The sequence below is a fragment of the Salminus brasiliensis genome, chromosome 17, assembly GCF_030463535.1.
Source record: "Salminus brasiliensis chromosome 17, fSalBra1.hap2, whole genome shotgun sequence".
Taxonomy (NCBI): Eukaryota; Metazoa; Chordata; class Actinopteri; order Characiformes; family Bryconidae; genus Salminus; species Salminus brasiliensis.
Window position 1 is genome coordinate 31,981,894 of NC_132894.1, and position 18,017 is coordinate 31,999,910.

At 44.1% G+C, this 18,017-nt stretch overlaps 2 protein-coding genes across 3 annotated transcripts in view; one reads left to right on the forward strand and one right to left on the reverse strand.

Annotated features, from left to right (window-relative positions):
• Positions 1–6,035, forward strand: part of trappc10 (trafficking protein particle complex subunit 10) — a 28,330-nt gene extending 22,295 nt beyond the window's left edge. The window contains exons 18-23 of the mRNA XM_072659892.1: positions 36–136; positions 542–668; positions 755–922; positions 1,062–1,242; positions 2,053–2,247; positions 2,484–6,035. Of these exons, the coding sequence (XP_072515993.1) occupies positions 36–136; positions 542–668; positions 755–922; positions 1,062–1,242; positions 2,053–2,247; positions 2,484–2,749 (1,038 nt within the window). The 3' untranslated portion in view covers positions 2,750–6,035. The remainder of the gene's footprint in view (positions 1–35; positions 137–541; positions 669–754; positions 923–1,061; positions 1,243–2,052; positions 2,248–2,483) is intronic.
• A 392-nt stretch (positions 6,036–6,427) lies between these two features.
• Positions 6,428–17,269, reverse strand: cp110 (centriolar coiled-coil protein 110). 2 transcript variants are annotated; one of them, XM_072659897.1, is made up of 10 exons: positions 16,609–17,269; positions 15,364–15,489; positions 13,159–15,247; positions 12,159–12,256; positions 10,112–10,303; positions 8,795–8,911; positions 8,446–8,544; positions 7,547–7,663; positions 7,231–7,313; positions 6,428–6,884 (listed from the first exon to the last, which is right to left on the reverse strand). In XM_072659897.1, the coding sequence occupies exons 1-10, from the start codon at positions 16,741–16,743 to the stop codon at positions 6,764–6,766; spliced, it is 3,177 nt and encodes a 1,058-aa protein (XP_072515998.1). In that variant the 5' UTR covers positions 16,744–17,269; the 3' UTR covers positions 6,428–6,763. The 2 variants fall into 2 exon arrangements, with proteins under 2 accessions (XP_072515998.1, XP_072515997.1); XM_072659896.1 differs by having other exon boundaries at positions 12,159–12,259.
• Positions 17,270–18,017: the final 748 nt, after the last annotated feature.

An 18,017-nucleotide genomic window follows, 5' to 3' on the forward strand; every position in this document is an offset into this window, starting at 1 on the left:
TAATAATCCTTGTCCCATGATCCTTTGTTTCCCAGGTATCTATTGACTGTCCCTGGTCAATATACTCCATTCTTATATCCCTCACCTTCTACACGCCCTTCAGAGCCAAGCACGCACTACTGTCTGCTGGGAAAAGGTAAGTGAATGTGCTTAACTCTGGTTGACCATATTAGCTACACTATATGTCCAAATGTTTGTGGACACCCTTTCTGTTGAATGCATTTAGCTACTTTAAGTTGCACCCATTGCTGATACACAGCTTATCTAGTCTCTGTAGAGATGTATTGGCAATAGAATAGGACTATGTGGAGCAGATAAACATGAACCTGTTGGTACCGTGCTGCCTAATGTCAGGTGTGGGCTAGATGGGTATAACACCCCCCCCCCCCCCCCCCCCCTTTTTAGTTCGGAAGGAACAATGAATGAGCAGGTGTCCCAATACTTTTGTCCATATTGTGTTGCATGTTTGTTTTGCTATTGCTTATAACTTCGTCCAATCTGGGATTTCGGTCCAACTGTCTTCTGTCTTGTAATCTCACAGGAAGTTCGTCCAAGTGTGCCTCCAGAATGTATCGGACACAAACTTCCGCCTCGCCAATCAGACGCTCGCAGAGCATCAGCACACGCCTTCACTGGAGCTGCTCTCTTGCAATGCTAAAACACACCAGGTGAGGAAATCGCTGAAACACACACAAACTGTTTTGCTCTGTCTCGGTCTCTGAATTTGCTGTGATGTCATTTCCTGTGCGTACAGCTGGTGTACAGTAGGCAGTGTTTGTACAGTTTGTGGGAGATGAAGTGGAGCAGTGAGCCACCGCCACCATGTTTGCAATGCATTTTTGAAGCCAGCTTCTCACCTGCTGATGCTCCAGACACAGCGCTCAAACCCTACAGCTATGAGTTCCAGCTGGAGAGGGTCTCGGTAAGGGTTTACACACCCACACACACACATGCATAAACTTTAAATGATATTGAGTGCATTAATGTAAGTGTATTTAAAAGTGCCTATTTAGACACTCTCTGTCTTTCTCTTGCACATGCTCTCTCTTTCTCCTACCCAGACGCTGTACAGTGTGAAGGCAGAGATCCAGCCTGCGGTAGGGGAGCAGCAGTGTCGGGCCGGTGCCCTCTGTCAGCTGGAGGTATCAATCACACGTCTGACAGAGGCCAGTGAGGTGGAGAGAGAGGATGAGGAGGCCATAGAGAGTGAAAGCCTCCGAACAACCAAACTTATGTATGAGGGTAAGACATCTAAACCACACAGACGTAGCATATGTGAGCTTGAAATTGTGCTGGATTTTGATTGGTGATTTGGGATAAACTTTGCCCATTAGATCAGCTCCACTCACCCTATAGGAGCACTGTGTAGTTCTGTAATTCCAGACTGTAGTGCATCTGTTTCTCTGCAGACTGTTATTTTCTGTTATAGACTATTTTCTCCCTGTTCTTCAATGCTCAGGTCCCCACAGGACTGACCACCACAGAGCAGGTATAATTCGGGTGGTCATTCTCAGCATTGCAGTGACATGGTGGTGGGGTGTTTGTGTGTGTTGCGCTGATGGATCAGACACAGCTGTGCTGCTGGAGTTTTTAAACACCTCAGTGTCCCTGCTGGACTGAGAATAGTCAACCAAACAGAAATATCCAGCCAACAGTATCTTGTGAGCACTGTTGAAGAACTAGAGGATGACCATCACAAACTATGCAGCAACAGAACAGAGCCTCTGTCTCTGACTTTACATCTACAAGCTGGACCATTTAGGTAGGAGTGTCTAATAGAGTGGACAGTGAGTGCACACAGTGTTTAAACCCTCCAGCAGCCCTGATTTACTACTCTTACCAGGGCAACACACATTAACACACTACCACCACCATGTGACCCACCACCCAAATACTACCTGCTTTGTGCTGGTCAGTCCTTGTGCTGGGGTCCTATATGTGCTGCTTTATGGTCAGTGGAGCTGATGAAACGAGTTCTATGTGATGTGTGTGTTTTTACAGTGTTTTAAGTGTGTGTGTGTGTGTGTGTGTGTGTGTGTGTGTTTTTTTCAGTGGTGGATAACAGCAGTCACTGGGCAGTATGTGGGAAAAGTTCAGGGTTGGTGTCCATGCCTGTGGCTGCCATGGCAACGCACAAAGTTCAGATGGAGGTCATGCCGTTGTTTGCGGGCAAGCTGCCCTTTCCCAGCATCAAAGTGTTTAAGTACCTGCCCCACACTGCACCGCCCACGACCCAGCCTGACACAGGTCAGCACTCTTGCTCACTCTTCCTCTCGTTCGCGGTCACCATTATTCTCCCTCCTCCTCCTACACACTCACCTCAAAAGGCAACTGGTGTCACCATTCATTTGTTAGTCTGTGTATCCAGACCATGACAGTAAGCATGGAAATGTAAGCATTTGAGTTATGAGCTGTAGAACAAGCACCAGAAACCCCTACTGAACCCTACTAACACCCCTCTCCCCCCTTTTTGACTTTCATAGACTCCTGCCTGGAGAACGACAACCTCTCCCTGCTTGACAAAGGTCTGGAGGACCAGGCTGATACGGCCAGTCTCCGCAGCCGAGGAAGCATCCACTCCCTGGGAAGTGGCGATCACCAGCAGCTGCAGCAGCAGCCGCCGAGGGGCGTGCCCATGCCCAGGCTGGAGCCCTTCAGCCCGGGGCAGGTGTTTAACTGCAGCCTAACGCGCCAGGTCCTGGTGTTGCCCAGCACGGACGACCACGTGCTAGAGGTCAACGTCACATGACACCCATGGAAGGCCCTACCCCGCCTGGTACTGGACCCTGGTTTCTGTGATCGGCTTGGACAGGAGACGGGGGATGGGAGGGGCACTGGTGTGGGGCAGTGGGGCAGCCCTATCTCTGGACTTGGTGGGCGGACGATGGATGTTGGCCCAGCCTGAACATGAAAGCACCCACAAAAAAGTGAAAAAAAAAAGAAAAGAAAAGAAAAGAAAGAAACCATGGCTGAAGCCTGAGAATCAGTTTGCTGTCTTATAGTTTCTGTCTTACTCGTCCTTTCCATTTTCTGCTCGTTCCAACACTGGGAGTTAAGACCTGACTGAAAAGCCCATAGTCTCTCTCTCTCCCTCCCTCCCCAAACCCTCCCAGTCTCTCTCTCTCTCTCTCTCTCTCTTTTACTCTCTCTCTTACTCTCTTACTCTCTCCTTCCTTCCTTTCTCAAAGCCTTTCTGTCTCTATCTTCTCTCCGCACCACAGCCCTAGTTCATCTCCTCCTCTCTGTTTCAGTCTCTTTTCCTATTTCTCTCTTTCTCTCAATCAGTGAGCAGCCTTGGACTTCCCGTGATGCCTTGCTGCCTCTCGTCTCCCCACTTCGAACTTCCTCCTGAGGAAGTCTGCATTACTACAACTGTGACCGAGTCACACTAGCTGAGTCTCTCTTACACTCTCTCACACACAAGCGGATCTTCACAGTGACTTATGGAACGGTTGGCAGACATTGTGACATTAAACCTTAATTGTGTGTGTGTGTGTGTGTGTGTGTGCGTGCGTGCGTGTGTGAGTGCGTGCTGAGAATACGGTTTACGGCGTCTGACCCCAGGCTCACATGCATGTATGCCCTCCAAAATGTGATCAAGGCCTTTGATTGGCTGAGGAGGAAAAAGTAGGACGGGTCAAGTCCTGCTGGGTTACTTACACTTTAGGATCGCCCTGCTTGCTCTTGCTGCTCCATCGTGCTTTATGTCCAGTGTTGCTGTGTGTGTGTGTGTGTGTGTGCGTGCGCGCGGTGTTCAAAATAAAGGTGCCGGATAGGGTTCCGTGCCATAGAGGAGCCAGCTTTGGTTCCCTGAAGAACCTTAAATGGAAGGTTCTTTAAAGAATTACTTTTTGTAAATGAGACTTCTGTACACAACCAAATCACTCAGAACCATTTGGTAACCTTTATTTTTAGGAGTGTGTGGGTGTGGAACACCGGGGAAAAGGGGTGGGGGGGCAGAGTAGATACAGCACCCCCAAACCTGCGGTGATGTGCACGCACACTCTGTCCTGCTGGATGGCGGTCCTCTCGCCCCTGTGTACATAGTGTTAAATATCAAGATATTACTGAATAATGAGTCATGGTTATGACTGTACAGGCTGCACCAAATACAGACAGAGGGGACGTTGGAGCCGCTGAAGCTGAAGAAGTAATCACTTATCCTTTCCGTCAGACTGGATTTTGCCTTGCTTTTCCCCCTTTTATACACTATGTCCAAATGTTTGTGGACACCCCTTCTAATGAACGCATTAGAGACATTAGGGAGTGCAAAGAGACAGCTTGTCTAGTCCCTGTAAAGTAGGACCGGCCATTGAATATGACCCTCTGGGGCAGCGAGGCATGGGCTGGAGGGGTATAAAGCCCTCCAGTATTGAGCTGTGGAGCAATAATTTTGTGATGAGATGGGATGGGGTGGTGATCATCCAACATCCTGACCTCACTAATGCTCTCATCACTGAGTGCAGTCAAATCCTCACAGCAATGCTGCTCCAAAATCTAGTAGAAAGCCTCCTTTCCCTGGACAGTAGGGACAGTTACTCCAACAAAAGCAGGATCAACCTTATTGACTATTGAGGAGCAGGTATATATGAACTAGGAATATTCTAAAATTATCATTTTTTCCCCCAGTGTGTTGTGTTGCTATGGTAACCCCGTTCATTGAGTAATTACTCGCTATGTGAGTAACCATGGCAGATCAAATCGAGCTTTGTGACCTCAGCCCCACGTCTTACAGCACTGGATGTGGATAAGCAGCTTGTGTATGCACCCATACACAACATCTACCTGACCCTTTCAGGAGTTCCTCTGTATCCTCTATGCATCCCTGGGTTTTGACCGCTAGAGATGACGACTATTTGCCGCCCTTACATCTCCGACAGTGTTTTTAACTTGTGTGACATTCCAAATACTACACCTGTGAGACAGTACTCCTGAAAAGGGCTAAGCACATAATGCCAGTCATTTGAGTCTATTTTTGTACGGCGGCGTCAACGTGAGGTGTGTGTCTGTGTGCTCGAGTGAGGTAAACGTGCAGCACTAAGTGATTGGGATAATTAGCAAGTGTCACTGGAAGATTTTGGGGGGTAAAACAGTCCCACAGTGCTGTAGAAGTGGGTTAATTGTGACGGGTGCTAGCCGGAGGCTGAGATAGGAGGGAGGCAGTAATTGCGACTTTGCTTAAGCTGAGTGTCAAGGTGTTTGGCTTGAGGGCGTCTTTTTTTTTTTTTTTCTTCTTCTTCTTTTTGCGCACTAATGATGAGAAGGGCCTGTGAAGGCTGAAGGCCTGAGGCTGTGTTCCAAATAGCAGGAAGCACCCAGTTCCCTACTTTGCAGAGCACTGAATGTATGACATGGTGTAGGTTGGATAATTCATTGATACCACTGGTTAATTTGGGGGGAAACTGGGGAAAAGGGAAAAATGGAGCACTTGTTTGTGAGATGCTTGCGTATCTGGATCGAGGGTTCAATCAGTCTGTACTTTCTGTCTGAAGTGTTTAGAGCTGTTGAGAGCAATTCCTTTAGAAGAATCCAAAAGAATGATGAAGTCTTGTCTCGATGTTGCGTATGTGTGCGCTTTGTTGCAGCTCCTGTGTTTTTTCATTTCAGCACAGCCTAGTATTTATTTTGTGAATAAATCTTTTCCGTCTCAGATGAATTATTCAGGGGTCGCATGTGATAAACTTCACAGTGAGAGTGAGAGCTTTCTCCTCCCTCCTGTCCTGCTGTTTATGATCATATGGACCTGGGGCGAGCTGATCTTTGGCTCATACTTAAACACATAAGAGGAGGCTGTTAAACGGGGAGACTGTAGCCTTCAGACGTCTCTCACAAGCATGATGGCAGAAGGACTTTGGGCCTACAGCATGTGAATCACTGGGTCAGCCAACAGCGTCAGAGTGATAGTGATTTCCACAAGCTCTTTGTAAATTATTCCATCAGTTGAGCACCACAGATTGTATTTAGATTAATTATTTAAATTAAAAGAATATGTACGCATTATACAATTGAAGAAATATATACATATGTTTTAAAAAGATACTTGTGTGTGGTTGTTTTTAAGGTGAAAAGCCAGATGCTGGGCCTCAGAGTAGCTCAGCAGACTAAGACGTGGGTCACGCTGCTTTGCCATCAGCAGCTGGAGCCTCACTGAGCACAACTGGCCACACTCGCTCTCCTTATCACTCCCATTGAGATGTCTGTTAGCTGATGTATCAGAAATGGGGCTTCCTAGTGCAGTACAAAAGCAGGGGGTGACTGATTTCACATGCATCAGGGGTGGCATGTGCTTGTCTTCACCCTCCTAGTGGCGGGAGCAGTGGAAGTGAGTGGATGGGTTAACTGTCTCAGTTAAATTTGGGAGAAAAATGGGTAAAACCAAAAAAAACATTTAAAAAAATGCACAAACCAGCATTTTATTACCTATTTATTAGAAAGACACATACACAATAAGTTAAGACAATGCAAGGCCATAGTGCTGAGAAAAACACAGCTGTCATTTCGGATGACCTTGAATTTCAGGTTGAAAACCTTTGCTCACAGGTCTGAGATAAATAAGTAGAAAAAGTTCCCAAATTTGACACAAACACTAAAAACCCACCAAACACCCCCCCTCCCCAAAAAAACACCAAAACGGGTCAATCATGACTGAACGTTTGCCATGAAGACAGAAGGTGGTCATATGGTGCCAAGGCACTCACTCGGTTGGCGTCTGTGTGTATGTGCTGTAGATTGATTGATTGCCTGAGGTACAGCCAGAACCTCTTCATCTGGGCCAGCGTAGTGGAGTGGCCTTCTTTGGAACTCGCCGTGGGTTTGGCACTAAGGTCCAGCCGCCCTCCGTCCCCAGCGCCAGCTTGGTCCTTTCAGCTGCTTTCTTCTGTAACCTGAGAGCAGGCCAACCATAACAGAACGCTCAAGAGAGATCATCTTAAAGACCTGATCTGAGAAGATGTGACAAGCTCTGAAGTCAAACACTCAGTTCTTGTTGTAGGTCAGTAGCTCCATCTAAAAGATGTTTTATGATCAATTTTGTGGAAACAAATGATTGGAAATATTTAGTAAAAGCTGACAAAACTGCACTAAAAAAATTTTTCCACACAAAAAAAAATAAAAAAAGAAAAGAAAAAGAAAAACTATCTACACTGTTCTGGACGCTGGCCTTCCAACCCCTACATTATATACTTCTATCCTGTGGCAGCTGGAATACAAACTACTACAGAAAGCACTCACATCACTGTCCTCTTCCTCTCCAGAGCTTTCCTGGTGGCAGCAGAGAGAGTGCTTTTCCCCCCAGCCTGGGGCTCCTTATTCTCCTGCAAAAGGAAACCCATCCATCTAATGACTCCACAGCTTCAAACAGCAGAACACATTTTCTGCCCTCAACTGCCCTGAGACAAACCAATGCATGCGTCAATCAATACAAGTAAAGTATTTCTACAAAGTCTGTGGTCCACTACTTCCCATCTAAAGCTGAAGTATTATTGATGATGATGATGATGATGATGATGCTGCTGCTGCTGCTGCTGCTGCTGCTTGCATTCATTACCTTGTGTCTGAACTCTCTCTCTCTGGCTAGTTGTCTGTCCCAGCTGATCACCTGCATCCGGTCTGCGGGACACAGGCTAAAGAAGAGGTCGTGCAGTTCGTAGCGTGCTGACCGCAACTGTAACATGCAAGAGAGAGAGAGAGATGTGAGGAATGAGTCATTTTGGAGCTTTTTTATTAGTCAGTTCCTCATGAAATTGTGAAAATGTGAAAAGTGAAATGAAGATGGTTTTTGTGTGACGGCAACAAAATAATGCTTAGATGTAATATGGTAACAGTTGTGTTAAATGGCCAAGCAGAAACAAACAGTGTTGAAATTACTGTGCAGATTTGCAAAGATTTGACTACTGTTTGAAAGCTACACAATATATCGTCTGCTTAATTTTTGCATCAGTCGTCACAAAACTGATATTGAAGACAGCTGCAATATGCAAAAAAAACTATAACCAACCACTCAATGTCTTATAATGTGAGCTGCAAGGCTCCCAACCACTCACCACCAGATGTCATTTGGATATCAAGAAAAAACGATGTCACATGAGATAATGTGGAGGAAATGCTCCACATGATCCAAGAAATGTATATTATTTTGGTTAAAATAAAGCAGGCTGATATTCACAACACAGGAAAGCATATCAGAGTCTATTCGTATATCCTTTGCCAAAATAGCATCTTTTCAGGAGAAGGGAAAAAAACCCACTAATTTTCCATGGAAGTCATAAAAATATTTTGTCAAAAAGACAAAAAGCGCCAAAAAGGGAGAATTATTTGCGTTACAACAACGATGACACGTAGTATGTGGTAATCTAATGACCGTCTGGTCATAATTTGGTCAAATCACGCAGCTCTGGTTGGGACATTCGTTTTGTTTTGTTTTGCTGAGTGTGTAAAAGAGTTTACTTGTAGTGTGACTCTCTCCTGTAGGACACGGTCCTGCCTGCTGCTGAACTCTCTTCCTGGTGTCTGACATTGAAAGTCCTGGAGGAACCGTTGGGTGTCCTGTAAGTACAACAGTAAAGATCAAACAACCACAGCCTTAACGCTGCCGCAAACGGCTGTGGTTTTTCCAAAGTGCCAGAGATTCCTACGGGCTAATGAAGCTATTCTTTCTGAGAGCAGCTATTTTCAGATAAGCCCTTTCAAAGTTGCTGTGTCCTTTATCCTTTAATTTTTTTTTTACTTCTGACACAAGTAGATTAAAACAAGATTGATAGCAGGTCGCATCTTGTGTGGCAGTAGACATAGTCACCTTGATAGTTCTGATGAGCTGAGCCACTCTCTCTGTACGGAGCAGCCTGCGGGTGAGGTAGCCTTTCACCGCTGCCGCCACCAGGGGGCGATGACACACAGGAAGACAGCTATGAGACTGGAACGGCACAGCACGAAACAGAAGCGAGGAGAAAAGAGCAGGGAGAAGCGCAGGAATGCAGTTCAGGATCATTTGAGGATAGTTTCATTGAATGTTTCTCTTTTTTCTGATTTTTACAAGGTTGAAATGGACAAAAGGGAAACTGGCATTATTAAAAGGGCTACGATACACCATAAAAAAAAACCACAGTAAAACAAATTAATTCAATAAAAACAGACATAATCGAGGGATCCAATCAACTACCTGTTACTATGCAGTTACTGCATACTGCTTGTTCTTTACAGGCTGTCAATAATTGGTCCAAAACTTTGATACATGCAGATGTTCAAGCATTTATATTTAAGCATGATATATTTAGAAAAGTGCACCATGATAATTTAGCACAATAATCGCACACTAATTTGCCTGCTCCCATTTGTGCTATAATGTGCATTATATAACCCATACAGCTCTAGATGAAACCTATTAATAATAATGATAATAAAATATAATATATATATAAAATAAAATAAAATATATAAAATATAATATAAAATATACAATATAATATACCAGCAACTACCTGGAAGCTCTACAACCTTTTGCATTTATTATATATAAAATAATAAACTAGAATAGTAGATGCAGAAGGTTGTAGAGCTTCCAGGTAGTTGCTGGGCTGCTAATATGGGGTCAATAGGGCCAACTGTTTGATATGGTATTCCAGGAGGTTTTTTTTTAATGGTGTTGCTAACTGGTGGCTATGGCAAGGCCTTTTTACCCTCTCTACTCCCCAGGTGCCACATAATGGCTGCCCACTGTATCACTGTGAGTATGTATTTGTGTGTATGGTATCTCAGTTGATTGCTATGGAGATGCATAGTGGCTGCCAGGGCATTGGTAGGTGGTCGCTAGGCAACTGCTATAGAATTTCAGGTGGTTGCTCAGGTGTTGGCCATTGGCTGCTTTTGGTACCCCACAGCACGAACCTTTGCTCCCCAATCTGTTGCAAAAAAAAGTACGTCCAAAAAGCGGAAAAAAAAAAAATCCAAACGATCGAACCGAACACTGAAATTGGAACTGTCTCGATATCTCAAACTGAAAGTGGCAAAAATCAGATGGAAAAATACGAAGAACGGGGAAGAATAATATAAAGCAGATAAAACATAGCACTGCTTTGCAATACACAAGCATAATAAGTTGCGGGAGTGCAGGTACCTGTGAGATGTGGAGGGAGTCTGAGAGAACACTCAGCTCAGCCAATGTGAGCTCGGAGGGCTGTGAGGAGGAGCCCAGACCCATGGAGACAGAGGAGGGGGGGAGGGAGGTTGCCACGTCCTCCAGACGTGAGCCTACACTGGGACACGGGAAGGACACGCTCCGAAGGAACTGGTACCTTGTTGCCAGTGACTGTAAGAGAGGGGGGGGGGGGTGAGAGGATGGATGAATGGATGGATGGAGGTTGAAAGAAAGGCAGGGAGAGATAATGGATGAAGAGATAGAGGGGAGTGGACATATAAAGAGAGCAGAGAGAGAAATGAGAGAAAATAAGCGAATGAATTGGGAGGGGAGGGGGGGGTCGTTGAAGGACAGCAAATTTAAGCATGAGCGAAAAAGTTAATGGGGGAACAAGGATGGCATAACCATCCGCATCCACCAAAGAGGGACAAAGAAAATGAGAGACATGAGCAACAGGACACCGTGGGATCAGGCACTTAAGCTCAGACACTCATGAATTAAACAAAATGATCCGCTCATTTTCTGTGTCAATTCCCACAACATGGCTGGGCTTTCTCCTCTCTGGCCTGACACGCCCACATAGAGAAAGCGAGAGAAAGGAAGAGCGATGCTTGCCAGGCCCCATTATAAAAGCAGCCGTGTTCATTAAAGACCTATCCGATGCATAAATTACAGCGTGTAATTAATGGCACAAGGACACAACCTACAGAGCACGCTGAAGGAGAACTGGCTGGCAACAAGGGTGTCCTTGGATTATACCAAAGCAGGTCTGGCGAGCGCATCCTGGGGATGGTATTAAACTTTTACACAAAGCTCTCTGGGCTTTTCCGACTGGATTTTAAGGGTTTTTACACTGTCGTATTGTCAGATGCTCTTCCACTCAAACAGAAGAACGCTGGACGCTTGCCACACGCCCGAAAGAGTCCAAGGGGAATAAAGGTTAATGTGATATCTGGGAGTGCCCGTCAGAAAAGCTTTTTATGGGGCATAAAAGTTGTAAAACTTTCAGAAAATGTAAGTTATAGAATGACTTGCCTGGCGCTGCAGTACATGCAGCTCAAATTTACACAGACTGATTTTGCGGCTCAGACAGAAACAGCGGAATGGTTGCAAAATATATTGTCTCTGTCCTGTAAAAACCTCACCATCTTCATTTTTTCACACTTTTTTGACAATAGGAATCTGGCAGTTGGTCTTTACACAGTGTCACAATTTCACAAAGAATGGACCAATAAAAATGTTTCAAACTGACTTGGAATAAAATCTTCTTACATTGACTTCCACTGAAAGTTACGATTAGGGTTTTTAGTCTTCTCCTGTACAGATGCTGCGTTGGAAATACTGGAGATCTACCATTAGAAAGGGACTCCACAAGTTTGATTTTCATGGGAGAAAAGCCTTGCTGTCCCCACCACCAGGGCATCTGGGCAATCCCAAAAATACATCTGTCCAAAGCACACTGTTCCAGAAGTCCTGGTCTTAGTCTAGGTATTCTCCAGCACACTTTAGTCTCATCATGATTTTTTTGACAGCAATGATTTTCTCCTTGCACACCTCCCATGAAAATTAAACCTGTGCAGTGGCGCTCAGCAGTTAGAGCACCAGGATATTGACGAGGTTGTGGGTTCAATACCCGGTCGCGACAAGCTGCCACTGTTGGGCCCTTGAGCAATGTACTGTAGTATGTGTGTGTTAAAGTAGGCCAAATTCCAACAAATGGTGAACATGGGTGTCATTGTCTTGTCTCTCAGTATTGTTCAAATGAAGATCAAATGTCTATGTATTTAAACATGTTGAATTATCCTAGTATGAGATTTAGTGTGTTTTAAGTAAGATAAGCTGGTGTATTTAAAAAATGCTTGAAAAAGTAATATTCCTGCAGTAATATTCCTGCATGTCTAAACAAACCTAGCTTACATAGGAACTATGTACCTAACCAGGCAAGGGAGGAGGCACAAAGAGCATTGCTTCTATTTAAAAGCCTACAGGAAGAGGAATTGGGATTTCTGACATTGCATTTTCTCACCTGTAGCAGCTCCTGCTGCTGTCTGCGCTGTTCCTCCATCAGAGCTTTGACCTGCACTTCATGCTGCTGCCTCAGCGGCTGCTCCAGCCATGGGGACACTGCTGACATATGAAGTATAAGCGCACCGTGAGTGCATATCGTTTGTTTAATTACGGCTCAGTCTAATCACGGCAGATCAACTAACTAATCGCTGCAGAAGCACTTAAAGCGAAATCATTATGCTGCACAGAAGCACTGCTTTTCAGCGTACTTGGCAGGCATTGTGAGTAAGACAAGACTATTATCTGGCCATTATCATTACAGCAAGGGGTATTCATCAAGACTTATCATTTTAAAAGGATCATAAACCCAGCCTGACAAAATATGTCTCTTTGCTTTTCCAGCGTGTAGTAAAAAAGGCAAAGCACTATTAAGAAAGCCGTCATGGGGCCAAAAATGGAACAGTCTTTGCATTTTTAAACTGCAAAAAAAAAAAAATCTAATCACACCCTTGTGCCAAATGTTCGATTATGATTTCTGGTTGCATCTCTAAAGCTTTTAAACCATGCACAGATATTTCTGTGTGTGTTCCTGGGTCGATAACATAACCGATAATTATCCCAACACCAAATTTTGGCTCACGCCGATATCAACGACTTGACAGTATTTGCAATTAAAATACAAATTCAGACATTAAAGCAACATCATGTGTCAGGTGTGCCTTAACATAGCAGTTTCAGAATCAGAATCCAGAACTGCGTAACACTGCACGAGTCATATTTGTGTGAAATGTAATATTACACGCTTCTGTATGGCTCAGCTGATCAACAAATGCTTGTGTACAGCTGTCCATAAGGTGGCGCTCAACACGTGATTTACAGCAGTGTAGTTAAAACAAATGTCCCACTAGAATGTCATCCAAGCCAAGGGTGGTTATTCCCACTATTAGGCAGATGGTCATAATATTCTGATATGACCATGTATATGATATGCACCTCTGTTTCAAACCAGCCTCACTCACCTTTAGGTGTGCTGGACTGAGGTCGTCCCTCGTCCCCCTGTAGTCCTAACGCAATCCCGTCCAAAGTGTTCATAAGCAGCCTCCGTTTGGCACGGGACACCCCCTCTTGCCCACCCAGCTCGGGGGTCAGCTGCTTCCCCTTGGGTCCCGCCTGTGACCAGAGTCTTGAGGGGGTATCCACATCATACGACCGATTTAAGGATGAGCCATTCAGGGAGTCCTCTATGCTCTCCAAATCGTTGTTCTTCTCGCCTGAGGAATTCCTCCTCTCTTCAGGCTGGTTACTGGCATCTGCGAGGACGACGGTTCCGTGAGAAAGCCTCTTTGTGTTACCGATCGCCCGGAACACCTCTGGCACCCTCCTTTTCTGCACCATGGAGGTGGCACGGTGCGGCAGCTCTTGCTGTTTACTGCCTGGCCGTGTCACGTTATCTTTAGCAAAGACTTCCTGCTGCACGGCCTCGCTAAATGTAACCACACTTGGAGCCTTCCCATCACTAGCTGGCAGGCTGATGCTTTTGTGTTCTGCAAGTGGGGTTTGCTGGGAGCTGTTGTGATCCGTGGCTGTCTCTGCGGGATTAAAATCCGCCTGTGACTTTGACAGTGTTGACTCTAGGTCTGAGATCAGGACTTTAAGGCTTGATAAGTTAAGCTCAAGCTGAGCGATCTGTTCGGTCTGATCTGTGCTTCTACATGCAGGAACATCCCCTTCGGTGTCTGCCCGCAGGCTCAAAGGCCACTTGGCTTGGCTGCATGGATTTGGCTTGGCTTGATCATCCTCACAAACAGGTGTCTTCACCAAGGGCTTTCTGAAGGAGCCAGATATGCCACTGCCTTTTTTACTGCGCACCGGGCTTAAGCAGAACTTCGGGGTAGGTACATTATTAAATTGTTTACTCGCTGCTTGGCAAGGCCTGGGCAGCAGACTGCCTACTTTCTTACTTTTGGACTGGTAAAGGGATTTTGCTGAGGGGGACGCTGTTGCTGAAGTGGACTGAAGGGGGCTGTCTGCCATACTTGGATAGCTTGGCAATGCTTTTTCAGTAATACCACCTGCAGTGTTTGAGGCAGAAGTAATATTAAGGCAAAAGTCAAGTGGCATTTCACATTTAGTAGGATCTATGTCTCCAACATATCGGACCAGATCAGAGGGCTCCATACTCTCGCTATCTGGCCCTTGGCTTTGTGTCTGGATTTCAAGGCTGGGCATCTTCAACTCAGGTAACTGATCCTTTCCTTGGTCCCTTCTCTTCTCCCTGATTCTCCTCATCTCCGTTTTCCCTGTCCCACCTTGGAAAAATTCTTCATTCTCCTTGTCAGAAAGGCTGTATTCATCAGCAGCTGAGGTTTCACCCATTTTTAAAGCTTTGGCCTGGTTGCGCAGCATCTTCTGACGTCGCCGATGCTCTTGAGATTTTTTTAGAAGGCTCTGCAGACTCATGCGGTAAGGTCCTTCTTCAGCTGCCTCTGCCTCCACTGGAGGCTTTACTAGGTCTATTACATCTTCAGTTTGTACCTGGTTGGAAATAGTATACTCCTCCTCCAGGACCTCTCCATCTACCGGCGCGTGGTTGATGATGCTTGTGGAGTTTGACGAATTTAAAAAAAGGCCACCAAAATCTGAACGCCTTTCTTCCATGCCTTCACCTCCCACAGTCCAACCAGAGCTGACATCCGAAGGCTCAATGGTCACATATCCAGACGACAGCCCCTGGTGGCTTACATCTATTTGTGGGTGTTTATGTGATTGAGACAGTGAGCGTGTGTCAAGTGAATAATCTGTGGTCAGCTCAAGAACTCGCTCTGCCTTGTGTCCGACTAAAGGAACTCCTTCAAACAGAACAGTTGTGTGGCTGTTCTCTAATGAATCTTCTCCTTCCAAAGGTCTGAAGTTTAATGCCGCATGACCATCACAAGCTGTAGATGTCAGAGGGTGACTGAGAGCAATTTGCGCTTTCTCGCCAGGCATCTGCTGCGTGGATGGGATAATAGGCGAAGTCCAGTGGCTTTCTGCAGTTTCGTCACACTCGTAAGCTTCTGTAGCTTCCGTCTCATCCTTAAAGTCCTCAAACGTTGGAGCCTTTCGTAGCTAAAACAACAGCAGGAGAGAAAAGAGAAGACGCAAATGAGCTTATACACTAAAGCAGCACTGCACTGATGGGTAAGCGGATATGTAAAATCTCGGGCAAGTGTTTTGTGCATTACCTGAACACTGTCAAGAATGTTCTGTATGTAGGAGACTCGAGACAGGGAAGAACATTTCCACTGATGGATTAGATGAGCAGCTGCTTCTCGGAGCCTTCGCATTTCTTCTTTCTGGTCCTTATTCAACTGAGAAACAAATAATCACTGAATTTATATCACTGCATCTTTCCATCATTCAAAGTAGAAAAAAAAAGCCTGGGTGATCTACAATAGTGGTGTTTAGCAGTTTCAGGGATATATCTGATAGATAATTAGCCATTGATCAATTATATAATGCCTAAAAATCAGCCATAATTATTTCTCATTTTATTTATCACTATTAATTACAATGCACAGCACTTGCTGAGTGCTTCAGACAGTTTTAACCCTTTAACTTAATTTATCATATTTGAGTTTTTGAGACCTCTGCAACACATCAGTGTGATTTTTAAATAATACATTATCTTAAACAACTATTAAAACAATATATAAACTATACTAAGTTAAATAATAATAATTCATTACATAACTAAGAGAATAAAAAGCAGAAACAGCAGTATCCATGCACCAGAAATACATATAGCTATATATACTATATATGCTATTTGTACACCTGTACAGATGTTCTTTTCTGTAAATATATTTTCAGCTCTTTATTACCTTTAGTACTTTTTACTTTTTTAATTTATCCCCTACCCTATTTATTGTTTAGTGTCTTTTTCCTTTAGTTTAAGACTGTAAATAATCTGTGTTCTGTGTTTTTTTGTTACTTGTCATACGTGTTGCTCTCACCAAGACAAATTCCTTGTATGTGTAACATACTTGGTGAAATAAAGAGATTCTGATTCTGATAAACCTTTCCAGGTTTGAAACTGAAACTTTTAAAGACAACTCAATAATATAATAAAGGGTTGAACAATTTTTTTTTGTTCTTTATATTTTTGTCTGCAATAAATTCCAGATGTATCAAATATAACATTTACAGCATTTAGCAGACGCTCTTATCCAGTGCTTTGCTATTTACCCAAGAAACCTCAGCTAGTTAGAATAGACTAATAATTCAAAGATACCTCTAACTATAACAAGTGTCTATTTTCTATTTTTTTTAAGTAACATTAAGGAATGTCAAGTTATTTAGCTAGAATTGTTGGATGGTTCAGGTTTTAAAGGGTATAACCCTTATAAATGAGTCAATTTAAGACATATAACTCTTCACTAGTTAAAAGAAAAGCTAAATAAACTCATCAACTCTAAAGAAACTCTTACCAATGGGGGCAGAACCGGGACGCCGTAAAACCTTATATTTGATGCTCGCTGGCTGAAAGCTGGGTCCGACTCCTCGTCGTTTTCACTCCTTATGCGGCTCATTTGCCTGTGGATGAATTCCTCGTAACTCTCCATTATGGATGGATTACAGTAGCTTCACTAAACTGCTCACTTAATCAAAACAAACGACTGCCTGGCAACCTGCCCCCACACCCAGCCCAACTGCTACTGAATGGTAGCCAGCTAGCTAGCCAAGTGGCTACCAACACTTCTTGCGGAGCTCCCTCTCAGCCCTGTAACTAGATAAAATAAGTAGCTAGCAAGTGCCACAGTGGGGAAACATGCAATAATAATAATAATAACAGCTACATTTTCCATAAACATAGATAAACTCACTCCCAACGCCCCTCGCTTGTTTAGTCAATAGCTATAGCTATAGCTAGCCTGGCCAGCTAATAGCTAGCTAACGTTAACTGCGGGAAGCTGCTGGGCCGCCTGCAGCTTAGCCTGGCCCGGTCAAACTTTATGAGAGATTAATAAGCAGTAAATAAACACATTTCCAAACTAAAAGTAAAAGTTAGTTAGTTAGTTATCCCAGCTATCTATCTATCTAAGCCTGGCCACCGACAGCAGCCTCAATGTTTACGCTTTGGCGGCTTCAACTGTCACTCTGAGCCGTCGGGAAAACCCGGGGTGGATTTCCTCCACACGCGCACGGATCTGGATCCCACATGAAAACATTATTTCATCGAAAGCTTGAAATCGCTGCGTTAAATTATGCGAAATAGTGACAAGCAGAGCTCGGTCTACTCGTGTCTGCCACTAACAGTGCTTATTCTGTTATTTTAGAGCTCTTTCCTCGCAATGTTGACTGAACAGAAGTAAGAGTCCAGCAACTCACGATCCGCTACGGGTTTTACCACAGACACGCAACACCAGGCGTCTGTGTTTCAGCCGCAGCGCCGCCTAGAGCGGTGAGAGACCCCCGAGATTATTCAAGAGAACAAAAGACCGGGTTGTGGCGGTTCAACAGACATTAATTAGGCACATGTGTAGAGAAATGAGGCGAGATAATATTATATAAAGTATATAAAATATATAGCTTTACTATAATAAAGCTCGTCTTCAGCCCTGTAATAATAATAATAATAATAATAATAAAGCACTATAGTTGATTGGAGGACACTACATCAGTATTAGAGATTATTTATATATATTTAATATAATAATATAATATAATTAATCTCAAATTTACTATAAAAATCCGCCACTGAACCTACAGACACATATTATACTTTTAACATACATATAAGGTTAACGATAAAATAAATAGTGGAAAATCTAAAAACAAAAAAGAATGTAAGAAAAAAAGGATGTATCTTTCCGCGATTATTAAAAAATATACAAAA

Bases quoted from the DNA above. Each gene is read 5' to 3' on its own strand.
- cp110 (XM_072659896.1), bottom strand. From the start codon at position 16,743: ATGGAGAGTTACGAGGAATTCATCCACAGGCAAATGAGCCGCATAAGG. The intron at 15,248-15,363 runs GTAATGCACAAA...CTGTTGTTTTAG, and splicing joins ACATTCTTGACAGTGTTCAG to CTACGAAAGGCTCCAACGTT. The intron at 6,885-7,230 runs GTGAGTGCTTTC...GCCTGCTCTCAG, and splicing joins GAGAGGAAGAGGACAGTGAT to GTTACAGAAGAAAGCAGCTG.